Source organism: Solanum tuberosum, unplaced genomic scaffold (genome assembly GCF_000226075.1).
Source record: "Solanum tuberosum cultivar DM 1-3 516 R44 unplaced genomic scaffold, SolTub_3.0 scf00008, whole genome shotgun sequence".
Taxonomy (NCBI): domain Eukaryota; kingdom Viridiplantae; phylum Streptophyta; class Magnoliopsida; order Solanales; family Solanaceae; genus Solanum; species Solanum tuberosum.
The window spans coordinates 2,914,586-2,935,109 of NW_006238934.1; the positions used below are offsets into that span (position 1 = coordinate 2,914,586).

At 33.0% G+C, this 20,524-nt stretch overlaps 4 protein-coding genes across 12 annotated transcripts in view; 3 read left to right on the forward strand and 1 right to left on the reverse strand.

The window, feature by feature from the left end:
• The first annotated feature begins 1,647 nt into the window (after positions 1 to 1,647).
• On the forward strand, positions 1,648 to 8,755 carry LOC102580004 (secoisolariciresinol dehydrogenase-like). Of its 9 annotated transcripts, none has more exons than XM_006339086.2 (4): positions 1,648 to 1,800; positions 3,397 to 3,499; positions 6,776 to 6,815; positions 7,744 to 8,755. In XM_006339086.2, the coding sequence occupies exons 2-4, from the start codon at positions 3,418 to 3,420 to the stop codon at positions 8,534 to 8,536; spliced, it is 915 nt and encodes a 304-aa protein (XP_006339148.1). In that variant the 5' UTR covers positions 1,648 to 1,800; positions 3,397 to 3,417; the 3' UTR covers positions 8,537 to 8,755. The 9 variants fall into 9 exon arrangements, with proteins under 9 accessions (XP_006339148.1, XP_006339149.1, XP_006339152.1 ...); XM_006339087.2 differs by having other exon boundaries at positions 3,400 to 3,499; XM_006339090.2 differs by lacking the exon at positions 3,397 to 3,499 and having other exon boundaries at positions 1,650 to 1,800.
• A 1,816-nt stretch (positions 8,756 to 10,571) lies between these two features.
• Positions 10,572 to 12,753, forward strand: LOC102585988 (secoisolariciresinol dehydrogenase-like). Its single transcript, XM_006339256.2, has 3 exons — positions 10,572 to 10,673; positions 11,215 to 11,492; positions 12,055 to 12,753. The coding sequence occupies exons 1-3, from the start codon at positions 10,633 to 10,635 to the stop codon at positions 12,591 to 12,593; spliced, it is 858 nt and encodes a 285-aa protein (XP_006339318.1). The 5' UTR covers positions 10,572 to 10,632; the 3' UTR covers positions 12,594 to 12,753.
• A 2,706-nt stretch (positions 12,754 to 15,459) lies between these two features.
• LOC102581235 (40S ribosomal protein S17-like) lies at positions 15,460 to 16,248 on the forward strand. Its single transcript, XM_006339091.2, has one exon. The coding sequence runs from the start codon at positions 15,599 to 15,601 to the stop codon at positions 16,052 to 16,054; it is 456 nt and encodes a 151-aa protein (XP_006339153.1). The 5' UTR covers positions 15,460 to 15,598; the 3' UTR covers positions 16,055 to 16,248.
• Positions 16,249 to 17,773: 1,525 nt separating this feature from the next.
• Positions 17,774 to 20,524, reverse strand: part of LOC102581572 (TLD domain-containing protein 1) — a 12,822-nt gene continuing 10,071 nt past the window's right edge. The window contains exons 7-8 of the mRNA XM_006339092.1: positions 18,877 to 19,060; positions 17,774 to 18,393 (exon numbers count right to left, since the gene is read on the reverse strand). Coding sequence (XP_006339154.1) covers positions 18,091 to 18,393; positions 18,877 to 19,060 — 487 coding nt within the window. The 3' untranslated portion in view covers positions 17,774 to 18,090. The remainder of the gene's footprint in view (positions 18,394 to 18,876; positions 19,061 to 20,524) is intronic.

Genomic DNA, 20,524 nt, shown 5'->3' on the forward strand with positions numbered 1-20,524 from the left:
CATATTGTACAATTAAGTACTGCAGTGTTAGTCCTTTTTGTTGTATCTGGCTTATATATAGCCTAATTTTGAATTGCAATTGTAGCCAATTTCTTTGGAAAATAGCCACCATTGATTATTGTTATGGCCCTCAATTAATTGCCTTTTTTCCCACTCTACATAAATTATTGCTATAGCCCTCAATTAATTAAACCTAAGTCATTGATATCAATATTAGACATGTGATAGTTGACACTCATTCAAAAAATAATTTGGGGAAATAAAGATGATAGTTAAATCCATTTTCTATAAACATGGTTCTCCTAACACTATAAGAATTGATTCCTATATATTGATAAGATAAAATAAAGGTAAATGTGGATAAAATATAAATAGTACAACTCACATAACATATTGTACAATTAAATACTACAGTGTTAGTCCTTTTTGTTATTGGCTTATATATACGATAATATGATATTTTTGAGGCCAATTGAGCTTATATGACAATAATTTGGAAATGCATTAATTTGTTCGGTTGAAATTTGTCATGATCCCTGATTCTCTGTTATGCCTTCCTCTTCAGGTGGATGAATATGTGAGGGACTAAATACAAATGGAGAAAGCAATTTGAAATACAAATAAAAAAAGCTAGAGTGGTATTTAACTGTTCTATCAGAGTCACTTTCTTTTCATGGGTTTACACGAAGACTTTCCTCCTGAATCCTATTTTAGTTTACTTTTTCTGAACGGTACAAATGTACCGCTGAAGAAGCACCAACATCTATGTGAAAAAAAATCTGTTTGAAAAAATGAAAGCTAGATTACTGTTAGCAGTTGCAAGATCAAGAGATACTTTTTAGGATCTATCATTAATATTTTTACCATTGTTAGTAGTGTAATTCTCAACTAAAGAATGTGTGAAATTACAATTTTGGTTTGATGACAAAGATTTTTTTTTTTGGTTAATTCTCAAAATTACAATTGTTGATGATTCTTTTCCATATAGTGAGTTTTTATGAAATCAATGTGTTATATCAATTGTTGAAACATTTGGGTGTAGTTATTTTGGTTGACAGACAAACCTAACTACGCACCAACTATATTTTTTTGATGGTACTAATGCATTATTAACTTGATGCTAAAAATTTAAGGTAATGACGAAAAATTTAAGATAATATATATCATTTGGTCTATCTTTTTTAAATAATAAATATTGCATATTTGAACACATTTTAAATTAAATTGTTGGACTTAGGCCCCGTGCATCGCACGGGCATCACTTTTCTTAAACAAAAATGTGTAAATAATATATATAACAATAAAATAATAGTAATAATTATGCCTACACAAATAAATTAGGGTCAGTTATTTGAATTTCATGATTTTTTCTATTGTGATATATTTTTTTATATTTGGTGTAATTATTTGAGGTGCAAGTGGCACTCCTACTTATTTTAGTCTATATTTTTGCTGTTGGATATTGCTTTTCATGTGATAATTTTTAAAATTGATTAGATTTTTCTAATGTTTTTAGCTAAATCTTTAGTTTTCAAAGTTCTTGTTAAATTTAATAGACACATTTGTTAAATTGTTGATAAAAAACAAAAATCAAAAAGTGCTCAACTTTGACAAACTTAAGGGATCAAAATGCTCAAAAATCTACTTAAGAGACTATTTTAAACTTTCCCATAACACTGTATCAGCTCAAATTCACTCTCGCCGGCGTTACCGCCGGCACCGGCTTCTTATCTACGCCCAACATTGGGCCTCATCAAGCCCGCGCAAGGGCCCGAAAGGATTACATTAAAGCCCGACGGGGTAAGAACTTTTATTTTCTTCGTTATACAGTTTGTTGAATTTGTGCATTTTACACTTATCTCTGAATGTCTTTGTTTCCATTTCCAGTTTATTGCATTATTTTCATGTTGTTTTTCTGGTTCACTTCATACTTTAAGCTAGCATTTAGCCATAGATTTTGGTAGAAGTTTTCGAAATTTTATCTTCAAATATCCGGTTAGCCATGAAATTTGATCTTCAAATATTTTCAAGTTCAGACCAGTTTTTGGACTTCCACTCACAAAAGTTCAATTTTTCCCAAGTAAAATGAATGTTGAAGTTCAATTTCAAAAACTAGAGCTGAGGATCTATCGAAAACTGTATTGGTCTTCCTACACTCTAACCTCTCATACCTCACTTTGTGGGACTAAATTTTTTCGAATTTCAACTTCAAAATCTATGGCCAAAAGGGAGAGCTTTTCTATTCATAGAGAAGGAATCAAGTTTGCCTTTTTATGCAAATGCAGTTTTTGTAAGTTTTATTTTTGACCTCTATTATCTTATATTCCTTTTGTTGGGGGGAGTGAGAGTAGAGATTTTTTAAAAAATTCCTTATTTAAAAGAAGTAGTAAGGCTTATTCTTGTAATAATTGTTATAATAGATAATGTGGGAAAATCCAAATAAATAAATATAAAAAGAAAGAGAACATGTTGCTGTTAGGAGGAATTTTATCCCAAGTTTTTGCCAGTTGCTGCAAATCATTTAGCCAGTCAATTAACAGGAGAAGCAAAAGAATAAAACACTAAAATCAGATACAACAACAACAACATACTCAGTGTAATCCCACAAGTGGGGTCTGGCGAAGTAGAGTGTAGGTAGAACTTACCCCTATCTCGTGGAGGTAGAGATGCTGTTTCTGAAAAAATTAAAATCAGATAAGTAAATTAAATAATAGAAAAGAAGTATTTGGTCGCTTCTGTTGGTTGCAGATGAAAGTGCACTACTTCATGAAATTGATTAAGATGGTTGAAAAGACGAAAACAGAGAATTTCCTTAGGATGTCTCCTTCATAAACACCATATTGTTGCTTGTGCAACCTGGGGAAGCTGGCTACGAGTTCTCCATTTCCTACCCGGGGAAGCTAGCGATGAGTATTCCATTTTCTTACCTTACTGGCATTTTCATATAAAGCCTTAAGCTTTGAGCTTCTTGATGAGTTACTACGCCACCTCCCCCTCGATTAGCAAGATAGATGTGATGCTAAGATGCTTTTGAGGTCTCCCGTGAATGCCATAGCTTACTAGTTTTGTATCTTAATGATTCACACAATTCAGAGAAACAGATGTGTTATAAAAATTTGATACGATGAACTTTGTGCAACTTCCTGACAATGTCTAAGCAGCTTTGCTGTTTTGCAAAATCGTGCATCAAATAGTCAGGACCAATTACAATCGTATTATATTCCACCGTGATGCTAAGATTTTACCTACTAAAAGCAAATTTGTTAACAAGTTAAGGTGAGTAGGTAGCTGGGCCTCCATATGCCTCAGCAACAGGATATTTTATCTTTGACAATATGAGCAATTTCGATATTGATGTTAATGCCAATTGTATAACTTGGTGAATTTTCATTTCAGTAGGTTGTAACTTCAAAGTTCATGAACAAATGGTCTCGGTTTTGTGCTACGTTATGGTGGCACCAAAGCCAACAACTAGCCTATTCACTGCCAGCTTTGAAAGGTAAATTTATGAATTTATTCTATGCTGAAGTGTCTAAGAAAGTTCCTTTTTGGTCATCTCCAGTGCATATACATACATTTGAGACTGTATATATATATATAAATATCTTCCTACTGTATCTGCTTCAACTAAGACTCGTTCTGATGCATAAATTGAAAATAATAATTGTGAAGCAACGAAACAAAAGTGCATAATATGACCTACAGACTTGGAGACTCCCCGAATCCATGAAAATGAGCTAAATCTGAAACAAAAAAAACACGAAAATCTGCAAAAAACTGAAAGAAAAATTTACGAATTTTTGTTCCTCTGAACAGCAAATGTATAAGTGTAGTGTACCTTTATCAGAAGGATTGTGAGAGGAGAGATGGAGGATGAGCAATCAAGAACAGAAACTCTTATAGATGTTTTAGTTATAGAAGTTATTAATATTTTTACTCTACCCTCTCCCGACTCCACTTGTGGGATTTCACTAGGTATGTTGTTGTTGTGTTGCTACTCTTCTCCCAAGTCCCGATCTACTAATTTGAAGGAATTATGCTTTGATTCAAATATGTCAGTCAATGCAGAGGTATTCATTTACTACAACACAAATAGTTTAAGAAAGTTCAGATTGAAGCAAACAAATGACTAATATGTTGTCCTTTTCCTTTTGTTTTCTTTGACCACTATCGTGGAGCTTTACCGAAGTCCACGTCTAACTGCCACTTGTGTGGAGCATTTCTGGTGGTGGAAGAATTTGCTACCATAGTTTCCCTGCCAAAAGAAAGGGGTAATTCTACTCACTGCCAGTGTGTCTTTTGTATTTTAGGGGATGGACCTCAATTTTACAGGGCCTGAAAGCACAGAGTTATTGGATGCTGAGATGTTTCGTATAAAATGTGTAAGGGAATTGAGTTGTACAACATCTCACATCCACTATATAAAAGCATTTCAAAAGGGTTAAAAAGGTGTTGAAATACTCCACTTGTTTAGACTCTTCATATTAAACGTGTGGGGGAGTATTCAGGTATATAAAAAATCTCACATCAGCCATATAAGATTTAGAATCCCTTACTAAGATTTTGAAATACCTCACTTGTTTATATTTTTAATTGAATAATTTTTCAATGGGGCAATGGGGAATTAGAGTCAGTTTCATCTCCTGAGGAGAGTATATAGGTTATCTTAGAGTAGCTTAATTATTGCTATCAACTTGTTAGTTTGTTACACAAATAAATTCTGTACACTTACAATGTGGTCACTGCTATTGCCTAATCAGTGTATTAACCTAACTTTTTACCTAACCTTTAGGTATAGGTCAGTTATAACAGCTAATTTTTTTCTTCTTTTTAAGTCCTAATTTCATCTTCGATGTTTGGTTAAATAAATATAGATGAAGTTTTTGCCTTGCATCAATTCAGAATTCTTCCTGCCCCTCTCAAATCTTTCAAGATATTAAGGTTCATTTTTTTTTTCATTTTAGGTTCTAAATTCTTTTTTCCAGAATGCATGTTGTGAAATCGATCATTGATCCAATTTGAGTACCTTTGCACGATAGATCTCAAGTTAATGTAGCATTCAGTTCTCCACTATTTTCAGCTTGATAAAATTTATAGGTTGCTTGTAATATATTTTTTCATCATTTAATCATTCTTAATTAGTTGACTTTGAATTTGAACTATACAAGTTGGAACTGATGACTCTCTTCTTATTTTCCTATTTTTATTGTTGATGCTGCTTTGACTTTATGCTGATTCTAAATTTCACTATGGTTTTGAGAAGTTCGTTGTTAAATATAGGAAGAAAGGTAATTTTTTGGTGTCTAACATCTTCTTTTCACCTTTACTTTAAGTTATGATTAGTTTTGACAATTTTTTATTGAGTTCAAAATTTATACACCGTCAGCCTGAAAGTGTTGATGTATATAACTTATACTCTATTTTGTTTACTATTGTGGGTCCCAGGGGCGTAGTTACACTCATGTTAGGGTGTCCAATTAGTCGGAAAAAAATACCATATATACAAGTAAAATGATACACGAAATGATTAAATAATATATTTTGGACATCCTTAACACAACAAACTGTTATAGCCTAGTGGTTTCAGACACTTGGAATGAGGTAGTGCTTGTGTGTCTGAATTTCACTAGTAGCAAATTTTTTTCCATTTTTTGAAAAGAGCTTTTGTTGTTCTATTTCTGGACACTTTTTGTGAAATTTCTGGCTCCGTCACGGGTGGGTCCTCATTAAATTATATCTTTTCAATTCAATATTGCCTTTGGTGATGTTAGCCGTTAGGTTTATAATATAACAAAAAGAGGTTTGTCTAGTATGAGTGTTTCGTAAAGCTTCCTTCTAGCCGGTCAAAAAAGGCGGGGTCTCGTGTTTCTTTGGAAAAGATATTCGATGATGACATGTTTGTTGTTTTTTTGTATGGATTTTCACTCTTAAGATTGTACATTGTAGTATCTCTACTAATGGTATTAGTTAATGGATAAGACATTTGACCAAAAATAATATGGATAAGTCTTGATCCTTTGTGTTAAAATATTGTTGTGGGGTTCATTCAAACTAAGAAAAACTTGTTTTCTTTATTAGTATTGATTAAGGACCCAAAACCTTCTAAATAGCTTCAGTTTATCAAACGCATAGATAAGTCAAAAAGTGTTTATAAGCTTACTTGAACACTCTCAATGTTTGCTCGAAGGCACCAAAACTACAATAACATACCCAATATAGTTGCACAGGTAGATAGACCGTCTCCGATAGACCCTCGGTTCAAAGAAACTCTAAGAAACCAAAAGCTTTTCTTTCTTATATTTGTATATTTAGTTATTGCCAGTATCTTCACTGTGTCTGTTGCATATTTTTGAATTGAACTAAGAGTTAAGGTAATTCCGATCATCCCAAGAAAAAAATAGGATATTATGCTGACCTCATTTACAGAAGTTAAAGAAAGAAAGGACTAATGGAGTTGAGACATCATTGTCCTTATGAATAAGTAAGTTGAAATGACACCAAGAGGAGGAAAGAAATGTAAATAGCTTCTTTTTTTGCATTATTAATTCATGGATTCCATAGAGAAAGGACACAGGTTGTCCTATTCGAAATTTTGTCTGCACTTCCTTGGTTCCTTATGCATATATTCTATCAGGGCAGGCTGTCTAAAATGCTCTGCAAAAAAGACAGCTGTGTAGAGTCTCCTTGTATATATCAATATTTGCTTCTTCAGTGTAGATGGTATTTTCTTCACATTTCTCCTCCTAAATCAAGTTTGTTGTGTTTTTTTTCCCAGTTATGGCTTCTGCTTCATTCCTTTCAACAATCGGCAAAAGGTATGTATCAGAAAGCCTTCTCTCGATATAACATCACATGTTAACTATTGATGAAATTCGATTTTCTTTTTATTCATGTAAGACATTCTTTCGGGAAACCATCCTTAATTCTTTCGTATACTTATTTCAAGAAGCTTGTGGCAGTGTGTCATGAACCAGCCTGGATACGATAATTTACTATATGAAGGTTAATTCTGGAAACAATTATGACGATGTTTGTTAGTTCCATCCAACATATAATTCTTTGTTTATCTTTCGAAAATATCCATTGAGATCAATCTCTTGTTGCCATCACATGTTCTGCTGAAAAATGTTATAAGAAGTTTCAAGCAAACGGAATAAGATCTTGGTCTCATCCAAATTTTAAATAGACTTATCAATACTAATACTTAATACTCTTTTTTAGGGTTCAAACCCCACGATCAACAAAAAAATATTCTCTAGTTTCTTTTCTGTTTTTTTTATAAAAAACTTGTACTCTTTAGGTAAACTGATTTTTTCTGTGATTATCATAAGTATTTTTTAAATACTTTATATTATAGAAAGTAGGATCATATATTCTTCAATGTGTTTTTTTGGCTATCAGTTGCTCTATTTTGCTTTGTACTTTGATATTTTGCTGTCTATCTTTTTCTTGCTACTCTTATCCATATAAGTTCTCTTTTTTTGAGTTCACGGGTCTATCAGAAACAACCTCTCTAGCTACCCCACAAAGGTTGGGGTGAGGTCTGTATACATCTACCCTCCCCAGACCCTATTTGTGGGATTACACTAGGTATATTATTGTTTGTATTATAGGAAGTTAGATGTATTCACCTTAAAATTTAAGAAACAAGGAGAAAATTCATTTGAAGATTAGATGTTCTTTCTAAAGCGAAAAATGCTATGAAATTGAGACCACTATAACTTCTATTTTTTGTATATGAAGGCTAGAGGGGAAAGTAGCAATTGTAACCGGAGGAGCTAGTGGTATCGGTGAAGCAATTGCAAAGCTCTTCTCTGAACATGGAGCCAAAGTGGTCATTGCCGATGTCCAAGATGAACTCGGCAACTCAGTCATCAACGCCCTCGGAGGCTCATCCAACTCCATTTACATCCACTGCGATGTCACAAACGAAGACCACGTCCAAGAAGCTGTCGACAGAACCATCGCCACATTTGGAAAACTCGACATCATGATCTGCAATGCTGGCATATGCGACGAGACCAAGTCAAGAATCATAGACAACACGAAAGCAGATTTCGAACGAGTCCTTAGCATCAACGTGACAGGAGTTTTCTTGAGCATGAAGCATGCCGCTCGCGTCATGGTCCCTACACGTAGCGGCTGCATCATCTCCACCGCTAGTGTAAGCTCCACGGTCGGAGCTGCAGCATCCCATGCATACTGCAGCTCCAAACACGCCGTGTTGGGGCTCACCAAGAACCTAGCGGTGGAGCTAGGACAATTCGGTATACGTGTGAATTGCTTGTCACCATATGCGATGGTCACGCCATTGGCGACAAAGGTCATTGGGCTTGAAAATGAAGAGCTTGAGAATGCGATGAGCGCGGTTGGGAACCTTAAAGGAGCTACTCTGAAGGTGGATGATGTTGCAAAAGCAGCATTGTTCTTAGCAAGTGATGATGCCCAGTATATCAGTGGACACAATCTTTTCATTGATGGGGGATTCACTGTGTGTAATCCAGGACTAGGCATGTTCAAGTATCCAGAATCCTAATATATGGGATTTCATTTAATCTTTTTTATATAAATAATGTTGTATAACAACAGCAACAGCACTATATTCCGTGTAATCCTACAAGTGGAGTTTGGGGAGACTATGATGTACTGTGTACGCTGACCTTACTCCTATCTCTGTGGAACATATAAAGAGGCCGTTTCTGATAGACTTTTGTTATTATGGAAATACCAAGTTATGATTTTAGAATTGATGATATCCCTCATTACCTTTTACATAATGCAGCTCACACGATGTCTTTCATTATATTGGATTTTTTCAATACACGATTTTTATATTGCATTTAAAGGTAAATTGTTTCTAAAATATAGAAAGATGAGCTTTTTGTGACAAACTAAACAAGAAAGTGTGTCGTTTTAAATTTGAACATGAATTTTATACTTGGACATTTTCCAACAAATTCCATAGTAAATCCAGCCCAAGAGCTTGGGCTTACTAGTATTGACGGTCCATTTTGGAGATCTACATTGTCGTTCATATAAGGTTCATAAGAAAATATTAAGACGTCAATATGATAGTCATTATTAAAAGCAAACTTGACTAGCGCACATAACCTTAACATGTTTTTACTTGCATGATTCTTTTCACGAAAAATCAATAAACAAAATACAAGAAAATCATTGTATGGTTACTTTTTATATTTAAATTGCAACTGATAATAAGAGATCATTTCCTTGCTATTTTTTTTTTATGTAAAATATTAAATAACAAATGAAAAGTAAACGTCATGATGGAAAAAGAGCTGTAATATAGAGACTAGTCTTGAAGCAGAACATGGCAAATTGCAATCTACTTATTTATTACTCCCTCCATTCCATATTAAGTTAATTTTTAAGGTGTTTCACACTCTTTTAAGAAAAACAGATTAAGACATAAATTGAACCTAGTTTTTCATTTTTATCCTTATTAATTATTGTCATATTTATGATTAAAATAACTAAATATTAATTAATTACTAATTCCAATACTAACTAATGAAGGGTAAAATTGCAAGAACACTCTAAAAATAATCTTGAAAACTGAACAATTAAGTTAATTTGAAAAATGAAAAATACCTCAAAAATTAACTTAATATGGAATGAAGGGAGTACTGCTACAAGAGAATTGTGCCCCAATTTGGTAGTAGTTGGATCTGCTTCCTGTTTCTTTAATTATTTTTTTTAATATAATGTTTTACAATTAGCTCCAGCATTAACTTCATGACCAATAATTGTTGCCAACTCAATGTGATCCCCACCTCACCAAAACGGTGAGGAGAATTCAAAATCTGAAATTTACGAGTTTTGTTAGTTTTTTTATTTTTAGTAGTATTTAAAAAAAATTGAAGTATAGAGAATAAACTATAACCACAAAATAAATAGAAATAAAGTGATTTTATTTGTTAAGATTGTAAATATAATTCTGTGTATTTTCTTCATTTCTTCTTTTTGATTTTTTTTCATGATTTGAGGATTGTTTCTAACATATTTCTCAAGCGTATAATTATTTGGACCTTCTTGTGTTGTATTTAATTGGCAAAAAGATAAGTGATTTGAACTTTTTTGTGATGTATTTAATCTCCTAAAACGTTAGTCAGCACTTAGATATATATATTTCAAGTTGATCTTGAGGAATATCGCCTCTTGATCACTTGTCTTTAAAAAAGACTATTCAAGAATTTATAACGTATTCAAAATTCCTCTTTATTTTATAGGCTTAAAAGTTATAAAATTACTTCTCAAAATAAATTGATTTCGACTTATTAATCAAATAAACTTTTTATTAATAAGATAATTTCTAAATATGAATTATATTTTTATTTTTCATTTTATCCTTAAATTTAATATTTAATTAAACATCATCACATCGTACAAATTAAATCAATTACTATCAAAACTTATAATAGCAGCAAAGCATGTGTACCTATATAACTTGGTGTCAATCTGATTTAATACAACTATATATAAATAATACTACAGCATTAAAAGGGTACCTCATTTGCTGTCTATAAAATGCTTCTTTGCTTCTTTTTTTTTAACAATAAAATCTCATTGGCTTAGAACTTCCTCTCTTATTTCCAAGAAAAATTGTTAAAAATGAATGGCTTCTCCTCTCCTCTAGCTCACACAAGCAAAAGGTAAGCTTACATCTTTTTTTACTTAATTATGTCATTCATATATCTTCATTACACATGAACCTAAAAGTTATGAGTTTAATTGAACTTATCTACGTACAATATTGGTTCTGAAGTTATATTGATTTGTATCATTTCACTAAAAAATTAAGTTGTTACACAATATCAATGGTGGATGCAAAGTATGAAGTATAAGTTCACGAAAATCTACTATCCTTTGCCCAAATCATGTATATTTAAGAAATTCATTGAAAATTTATAAATATTTGATTGTAAACTCAATTAGCATCATATATTAATATGAGATTGTTATAAGAATCTATAAATTTAAGTTGTCACAGAAAATCAGTAGCGGATGCAAAGTATGAAGTATAAGTTCACAGGAATCTAGTATATTTTGTCCAAATCATGTATATATTTAAGAAATCCATTGAAATTTTATAAATATTTGATTGTAAACTCAGTTATTATCATATATTGACTTGAGATTGTTATAAATATTCATAAATTTCAAATTCTGAATGCACATTTTTTTAAAATGCAGATTAGAAGGGAAAGTAGCTATTGTAACAGGAGGAGCTAGTGGATTTGGAGAAAGTACAGTGAGACTTTTCTTACAAAATGGTGCAAAAGTTGTTATAGCAGATGTTCAAGATGAAATTGGACAATCCCTTTGCAACAATCTCCTCAATTGTCCTAATAACAACAACAATGATTTTACATACATACATTGTGATGTAACAAAGGTCTCCGATGTCGAAAACCTCATCGACACAACAATTTCCAAGTATGGCAAACTCGATATCATGTTCAACAACGCAGGTAGGAGTGTTAAATGAGCGGTTAAATTGATTTTATGTCGATTAAATTAAGCTATATGTAATTAATACATAGACAATGACCTCCCAAAGGTTTCTTGAGTTGAATGAACGGAACAAAATAAGCTAAACAATGAGTCATAATTCAATCTGTCTAATTCTTATCAAAGTTTTTTTTACTCCTATTACATAGTTGAACGAGTCAAAATGGAGAAATTTTCACTAGTTATCCCTTTGTGGACTGTTGTTTAGTAAATAACTTTTTTTTGTACAACTTATGAAATTTTAGATCACAATCTAAACATTCTTTGAGCAAATCAGAAATCTTATGAGAAAATGTTAAATCTAGAATTTTGTTAGTTATTCAACAAACATTTGAACCATTACTTAGAAGATTAATTTTCTAAAGAGTTATATTTGCACATTTTTAAAATAAAGACAAAACTCAAAATAATGGCCTAAAAAGGAAATTTTCACATAATAAATCGACCATAAAAAGTTAATACCTCGTTCAAATTTAGATAACTTATGTTTTCATGAGCTAATTTTATCACTCCTAAGTACAGGAATTCCAGGGAATCTCGATTTCAACATAATTGACGCGGACAACGAGAATTTCAAAAAGGTTTTCGACGTTAACGTGTACGGATCTTTTCTCGGGGCGAAATATGCTGCACGGGTCATGATCCCAGCAAAGAAAGGTGTCATTCTTTTTACGTCTAGTTCGGCCTCCGTTTCCTCGGGCGAATCACCACATTCATACACCGTCTCGAAACACGCGGTTGTGGGACTCATGAAGAATTTATGTGCCGAATTAGGGCAACATGGGATAAGAGTGAATTGCGTCTCACCGTGCGCGGTGGCGACACCAATGTTAGTGAAGGCAATGGGTGTCGATAAGAGCGTCGTGGACGGAATAATTTGCTCGTCGGCGAATTTAAAAGGGGTGGCTCCGACGGCGGAGGATGTGGCGGAGGCGGCGTTGTATTTGGCAAGTGATGAGTCTAAGTTTGTAAGTGGAGTTAACCTTGTGATTGATGGAGGTTATAGTACTACTAATATGACTTATATTAAAACAATCCAAAGTGTATTATTTTCGAAATAGCTTTTTTTTTAGTATTCGCTTTAAGGTTCGATTATATTAGGTTAGAGTTGCATGGCACAAGAGGCACGTATTGAAGGAGTTTTTCTATTTTCAAGATATTGTTACATGTTTTTTTTAAGATAAAAATTATCTAAGTTTTATTGTGTAAAAGAAGATTGTTATAACTTATGAATTATGATTATCGATGACATTTGTATGTTATATTTGATGAAATATAGTTTTATTTTAATTTATTTAGCTAATTTTTCATGTATAACCTTTTATTATATCTAATATAAATCAAAATGAGCTAAAAGATGTGAAAACTAGAGATATGAAATTTCTTTTATTGACTATATTAAATTGGACAGTTAAATAAGCTTTAAGTACTCAACTAACTCCTCTTTTTTTTTAGATAATTTATATCTTGATCTAGTCAAATCAAATGATTGAATTTGATCGAATTTAGACATCAAAAATTTATTATATAGTATTAGTCAAATTTAAATATTGAAAGCCCGAAAAGATACTGATATATATATCCAGAGAAGATAGTGAGCCATACATGTAATAATTCCAATATTATAAGATCATGCAGATTGTGGAATTTGCATTAATATCCTGTATTTGAAGAGGTGTTATACACAAATCATAAATGTGCCTCATCTATAGCATGGAGGGTGGAAGTGGGTAAATATTAACGGATCATCAATTTTATTGAGTCGTTCCTACTTATATGCATATACAATGCTTATTAATATATGTTAACGTCCCTATTTGCATGCATTATGCATACACAATGCTTGTTAATATGTTTAACTTAATATTTATACTATAATTGAATTTATAGTAAGATACTCCTATTCAATTTTATGGGGGTCCTATGATTTTCTTGGATGTTTTTTAAAGTATATTTTTACTCGCACGCTGATCAAAAGATAAAAGAAGTTTGATCATATTATCACTCTTTAAACATAAGAAAAAATGGAAACACTCTTCCCTTCACACTTCAATTTTTTCATGAAGAAATGAGTTAAAACTCTTAAAATTAAATCTTGTTGGAGTATATAATTATATTCTTTCATAACCGAGTTTTCACTTATATCATGCTGGATAAATATTAATAAAAATATTTTAAAAAAAATATTAAATCTCCATAAAATATAAGTGTGTTATGTTTTATTTCCAAGTGTCGGTAGTAGGCAACTAGGCACCAATATTTAATAAGAGCATGTGATATTGATGATGCCTGAGAAATTAATTTTGTCCACCTATGCATTAATCATCTCAGTTATGCCCTCTAAAGTACTCCCAACCCTACCATGGTCGTAGGGTAAAAATTAATATTTTTTTTAAAGATAAATATTTATATTGGAAATAAAAATAAGATTATTTGAGAACAAATTGCATTTCATTAAAAGGCATGAGATGTATCATAAATTAAAGTCTTTCTTTGAATTTTCTTTCTTCATATGGGAAATGAATTTAGGCCAGCATGTTAATTATTGTACCATTTTATTGAAGTGTTTATCAAGAAATTAATTTCTAATTATTTAAGTAAGTGATTTGATCACGTAAATATTATTTATACTATTAAATGTTTGATAAAAGAACAAGGTTAAACTGATCTAAACAATCGTAATATTGTGTGTCTGTATTTTTTATATTTTAGTTTTCTATGTTAAGTATTCAGTGTTTATTATTCTTAAAAACAATTAATACTAAGTAAAATGAGAAAAAAATCTTCATTATATCTTGATTTTCTATAATAATTATTATTTTGGATTAACTATAAAAAAAACAAGAACAACAACTAAAATGAAGCATATTGAAGGAGTACTTTCGTTTTAAATTGAATGATTGTATTGAAGATATATATATATACCTTTTTAAGTTGAGTGTTTGTATTGAAGATATGCGCAAGTTCTTCAACTATTGGGCTTAATTAATATATGAGTACCTATGAATTATACATCTTTTATTCGATGTATATCTAAATTAATTTTGATCTTTATTATTTTTTGAAATTGACAGTTTTATAGTTTTAATACATTTCCAAAGATATGATAAAGAATGTTGATATATACTTTATAGACGCGTGAAAATAAAAAGATCGAAAAGAAACTTTCATGTGAGGGATTTTTCAATTATTATTGTCATATATATACATGCATAAACTTCACTGCCTCAATAGGAAAACGCTAAGCGAAATGAAAGAGATTCAATTGAATTCACTTTGCATAAAAATTGTAATATTCCTTTCTCCTCTTTAGAATAAGTCAAAAAGAAAACAACACACAATGACACATACAATACAAACATGTGAACTGTGATACACTGGATTTGTCCATCATAGTAGTTGGGCTTTTGAAGTGCATCATTGGGAGTAGGAGTTGTGTTTGGGTCCAACCTCAGCCCAGTCCTTGAATTGAACAGGCTAACCAAGCTTAAGCGAAATAGTCTGTTTGTCAAACTTTTAAAACTAGCTCATTTTGCAACACTTCAAAAGCACTTTTTCTTTTGAGAAATTTTGACTAAACAAATATCACTTTCCTCTACTCTAAAAGGTAAAAGTTAGGTCGATTAACCACACTTTTTTTTCAAAAGTTAAATTGTTACTTAAAGTGTAATTATAAAATGAAAATGCAATTCTTTATATTGGGAGATAGATTTAAAACGGTCCCTTAGATACTCTTGAGTTATTGTAATCCTTGTAAGTTTATTAAAAGTTAGCAATTTTAGTACCCAACTACAACCTTTAAATGCGAGTTCACGTATCGAAGATCAAAAGTGTTCACTTGCTAAATGTAAACAACCAAAATTACTCAAAAATATATGTAAGGACTACTTTGAACCTACCACAAACTTGAGGAACCATTTTTGTCATTTTCTCCCCCAAATTCTCAATCTTTTAAAACCCTAGAGCTACTCATTAGCCCTAATTCTCCTTCTTCTTCCTCCTCCCTACACAGCTCGAATCCCCTACCCCTCCCCCCTCCCCTTCGCCGCCGCTCCGGTAAGCAGCCATGGGTCGTGTCCGTACAAAAACAGTGAAGAAATCTTCACGTCAAGTGATCGAGCGTTACTACTCAAAAATGACCTTAGATTTCCACACAAACAAGAAGATTCTCGAAGAAGTTGCTATCATTCCATCTAAGCGTCTCCGCAACAAGATCGCTGGATTCTCTACTCATCTGATGAAGCGAATCCAAAAAGGTCCAGTTAGAGGCATTTCTCTAAAGTTACAAGAGGAAGAGAGAGAACGCCGTATGGACTTTGTTCCTGATGAATCTGCTATTAATACTGAGAGGATTGAAGTTGATAAGGAGACTATTGACTTGCTTGCTTCAATGGGTATGAGTGAATTACCTGGTGTTGTACTCAAGGAAGAGCAGACGGTGGCTATTGCTGGACCTGTTGGTGGATTTGGCGGTGGTCGTGGTGGATTCGGCGGCGGACGTGGAGGTCGTGGTGGGTACTGAGATCGGTTTGTTCGTTTTATTTTGTTATGAGAAGTGATTTTTCCTGAATTGTAGACTTGATTTTATCTGATTATTGTTTAAATTTGGGATTTTGTGAACCAATTTAGTTTTTTTTTAACCTATGGGTAATGTGCATTTCTCTTTATGAAATATGAATTGAATATTGCAGAACTATAAAGCTTTTGTTTTTTTAACTATGTGCATTTCTGTTTGTGAGCTGAGCGATTATCGAAAATAGATTCTCTACGTTCACAAGTTAGGTGTGATCTTTTGTTTTTTTAACTATGTGCATTTCCGTTTGTGAGCTGAGCAATTATCGAAAATAGATTCTCTAAGTTCACAAGTTAGGTGTGATCTTTTGTTTTTTAACTATGTGCATTTCTGTTTGTGAGCTGAGCAATTATCGAAAATAGATTCTCTAAGTTCACAAGTTAGGTGTGATCTTTTGTTTTTTTAACTATGTGCATTTCTGTTTGTGGGCTGAGCAATTATCGAAATAGATTCTCTACGTTCACAAGTTAGGTGTGATCTTTTGTTTTTTTAACTATGTGCATTTCTGTTTGTGAGCTGAGCAATTATCGAAAATAGATTCTCTAACGTTCACAAGTTAGGTGTGATCTTTTGTTTTTTTAACTATGTGCATTTTCTGTTTGTGAGCTGAGCAATTATCGAAAATAGATTCTCTACGTTCACAAGTTAGGTGTGATCTTTTGTTTTTTTAACTATGTGCATTTCTGTTTGTGAGCTGAGCAATTATCGAAAATAGATTCTCTACGTTCACAAGTTAGGTGTGATCTTTTGTTTTTTTAACTATGTGCATTTCTGTTTGTGAGCTGAGCAATTATCGAAAATAGATTCTCTAAGTTCACAAGTTAGGTGTGATGCTGTGTATACACCACTCTCTTCTGACTTATATTGTTGTTAGGTATTTGCACTTTGCCTATCAGTACTCGATCACAGAATATTGTATTATTCATGATTTATGTTTTATCCTTTATTTGTTTAGAGAAATCTATGCCAAAGCTCTATTTGTTTCCTGCCATTCTAATAGTCTCTTTTTCCTCTTTTTTTTTGACTTAATTGAAAGCATCTTTTGTGTATCTTTATATTTTTTTCTTGAAACCTACATGTTTTGTTTGACACTATTTTCTTATTAGTCCATTTTAAAAAGAATATCTCATTCATAAATGAGATATTTTTAACATCATGATCACAAGGTTTTTTTAAGTTTTGATAGTTGTATAAATGTTAGTACCACTCCTTATCACCAAAAAAAAAAGTTAGTACAACATTTATAAATGCAAATCTTTTAGATGTTTTTTCTCTTTAAACGGTGTCAAATAAAACTACGGCAAACAAAATGATGAGTGCACTCTTAATATTATCTTGATTAGCTATCCTCTTCGGATTCTACTTTGTAAGATTTACTAGGGCATAAATATCGAAAAACCGAACCAAATTGAATTAGTTTGATTTGATATACGATGCACACTTTTCAAAAACCAAAAACCGAAGAACCAAACGCCACCCCTAAAGATTACAATGTTGTTGAGTTTTCTCGATTGAAGATTTCACTTTGGTGATTAAATATCTTTCTTTTTCTCATTTCACATAATAGGATGGAGAACAATATGTTGACACATTGAATCACAATCATAAAAATGCTTTTGTTCCTTTTTTATATCTATTACCAACTAATTGAGCAACATGACAAGGCACTTTAATGTTTAAATCACCTTAAAGAAGAGTAACAAAATGTTGAATCTGCATACGCCAATAATACATCAAAATGACAATTACTACTAACAATGATAGGAGCAAGGCGTGAAGAAATTTGCCATGACTCCAGGGATAGTAATGATTGCAAAACCTTAAATTACACTCTAGATGCTATGTACGCGTACACGGGGTTGAGCATCTTGTGATTTTGCACTCACTTCCATTGTAATAACACGATACAATATTAAGTTACACGCAAGACAATAAACTCTCGAAACTGTGCTAATTGAGCAGAAGAAGCAAGTACAGGAGGCACATCACTCACTTGAATTTGCAAGTCCAACCATGTTAAGCATATGGCGATCCTCTTTAAATCTTTCTAACACGGTACCTTGAAGTCTATCCTGATTATCTTGAGCTCTTTTTATCGCAACTCCCCAGCATTCTATCACTTCTGGATAGATTTGGTGGGTCTTTGACAAGCTAGGACTGCCAAAGGTAGTGCAGGTGAAAGTATGACCCTGGTCAAAGTTAGCTGAGATGAACAAGCCGAAGTGGTGTGCTCGTCCTCCAAAACCAATGCCATTGGGGATGCTCTCAGAACTAAAATGTATAGCACACTGCCAAAAGAAAAGAGCTTAAACATCTTAGTAGTACTTCGATAGTCGATAAATACAATTCCAGTTTGCAAGTATTTATTGTTTCAACATCTGAACATCCAGGCTTAAGGACTTAACATGAACCAGGAAAATTAGTACCACTGTACTGAGGGGACTTGAACGAGCCTCAGAAGGCAAGAGAAGAATGACTGACCTAAAGCTTCAAAATCCAAAACCCATCAAGGATCTTGGTGACTGCTGGTCAAAGTGAGACAATCACTTGCTATTCTAAGGCAATAGGTATAGTAACCAATAGCAACGAGTTGCAACTTGAGAAATGAAGAGTCCACGAGATAATAGGAAAAATGAAATTTTGGAGAGTTGGAGGAACTTTAAAGTTCTGAAGACGGAGAGGCCTTCTCGAACGATACCAAGTGCATCCATTATTTCTTTTGACAGCTAATATGGATAAAGTAACTGATATCAAAAAGTTCAGAAACTTACCCACTGTAAATTAGAGTTCGCTCCAGTAGGACGGTAAACCGATGCCTTTGGGTATAGCTGGAAGAGGAAAGACTTCATGTCCCCATAAAAGTCAGCATGCTTCTCCCATGGCTGAGATGCATAACCTCCGTAAATATAGCCTTCTTTGTCTTTAATTACCAATAAAGTTGGTCCTTTGTCATTTCTGCAGTTCAAGTAGGGGGTTAATACTTGGATTACACTTGGCTCACAAAATTGATACTAACCACACTCAGATATAGAAAGGGGAAGAAAAAGTGATGGCATTTATGCATTAGTTGCGCCAAATTTATCATTCAGCTACTACAACAAAAAGGCACATGCAATATGGTGTACGCTCCTGTGGTGGGATTCATGCAGCTAATGAATGACATTTCTTTGTGGGTGTCAATAGCCATTTCAAGTCTTCAACAACAAATTCTCGAGTCATCCTTGGATTCTTCGTACTGTGTTATAGACACCTTATTAGTTTCTTGGTTGGTTTGAGACTCGGTGATGCAAAGTTTATGAAGAAAACAATGAGTGATTCTTGAAACTTACCAAGGCTACATGCCCATGTAGAGTGTGTAGAAATGCCTGCAGGCTAGGTTTAAGTAGGGAAAACTACACACACAAGTCAAAACAGAGCAGGGGCGGACAAGGGTGGCGCATCTCAAAAGGAGAGTGCAGTGGGCCATGAGAATTATGCAATGCCCTATCACCACCATAGATAAATATCACAGCTTCTTAGAGGGTGGATCATGAATACGACACTTAGGGGTCGTTTGGTAGAGTGTATAGGAATAATGCTAAATAGAGTGTATTAGTAATGCTTGCATTAATTATACATAGATTATTTCTTATGCATTGTTTGGTTTGGTGTATTAAAAATAGAATGCAATGTATAAAAATATTTCTTTACAAAAATATCATCCACAATTATGGTGAAAAAGATGTAAAGGGGGTTTGAGGGGTAATTGGGTCTTTACCCATGCTAATGCATGCATAATCCCTTTGCATTACTAATACCTAAAATTAAAAATCCATGGTATTAGTAATACACTCCCCAATACACAATAGAGTGTATAACTAATGCAAGCATTAGTTAAACATAGCATGAAAAAGTGCACCAAACAAGACATTACTAATACATAGAGCTAATGCATGCATTATTTTTGCTAATACACTACCAGACGACGCCTTACTCCACTCATATATTAATGCAACTGGCAGACACCTCTAACCTTCCTAAGGAAAGCATCTATAATTATAAAATGCAGTTAGTGACCAGGCCTTATGATTGTAGTGTATGGAGATCAATCAGGAACTTATGGCTATTGGTCAAAGATAGAATAAAATGTAAGGTTGGTAATGGAGAAAAAGTGGCCTTCTGGAATGACATCTGGTGCGGACAGGAGACACTCAAACAAGCATTCCGTGAGCTACATAGTCTAAGTCAAGCACAAGAAGCATCAGTGGCAGACTTATGGACAGGACAAGGGTGGAATTTACATCTGAGAAGAAACTTAAATGACTGGGAAATAACATCCATAGCAAGATTTCATGACACAATGGCTAGGGCTACCAATCTAACAGAAGAGCAAGATAGACTGATATGGAAAGGGGAGAGAAAGGGAGAGTTCACTGTAAG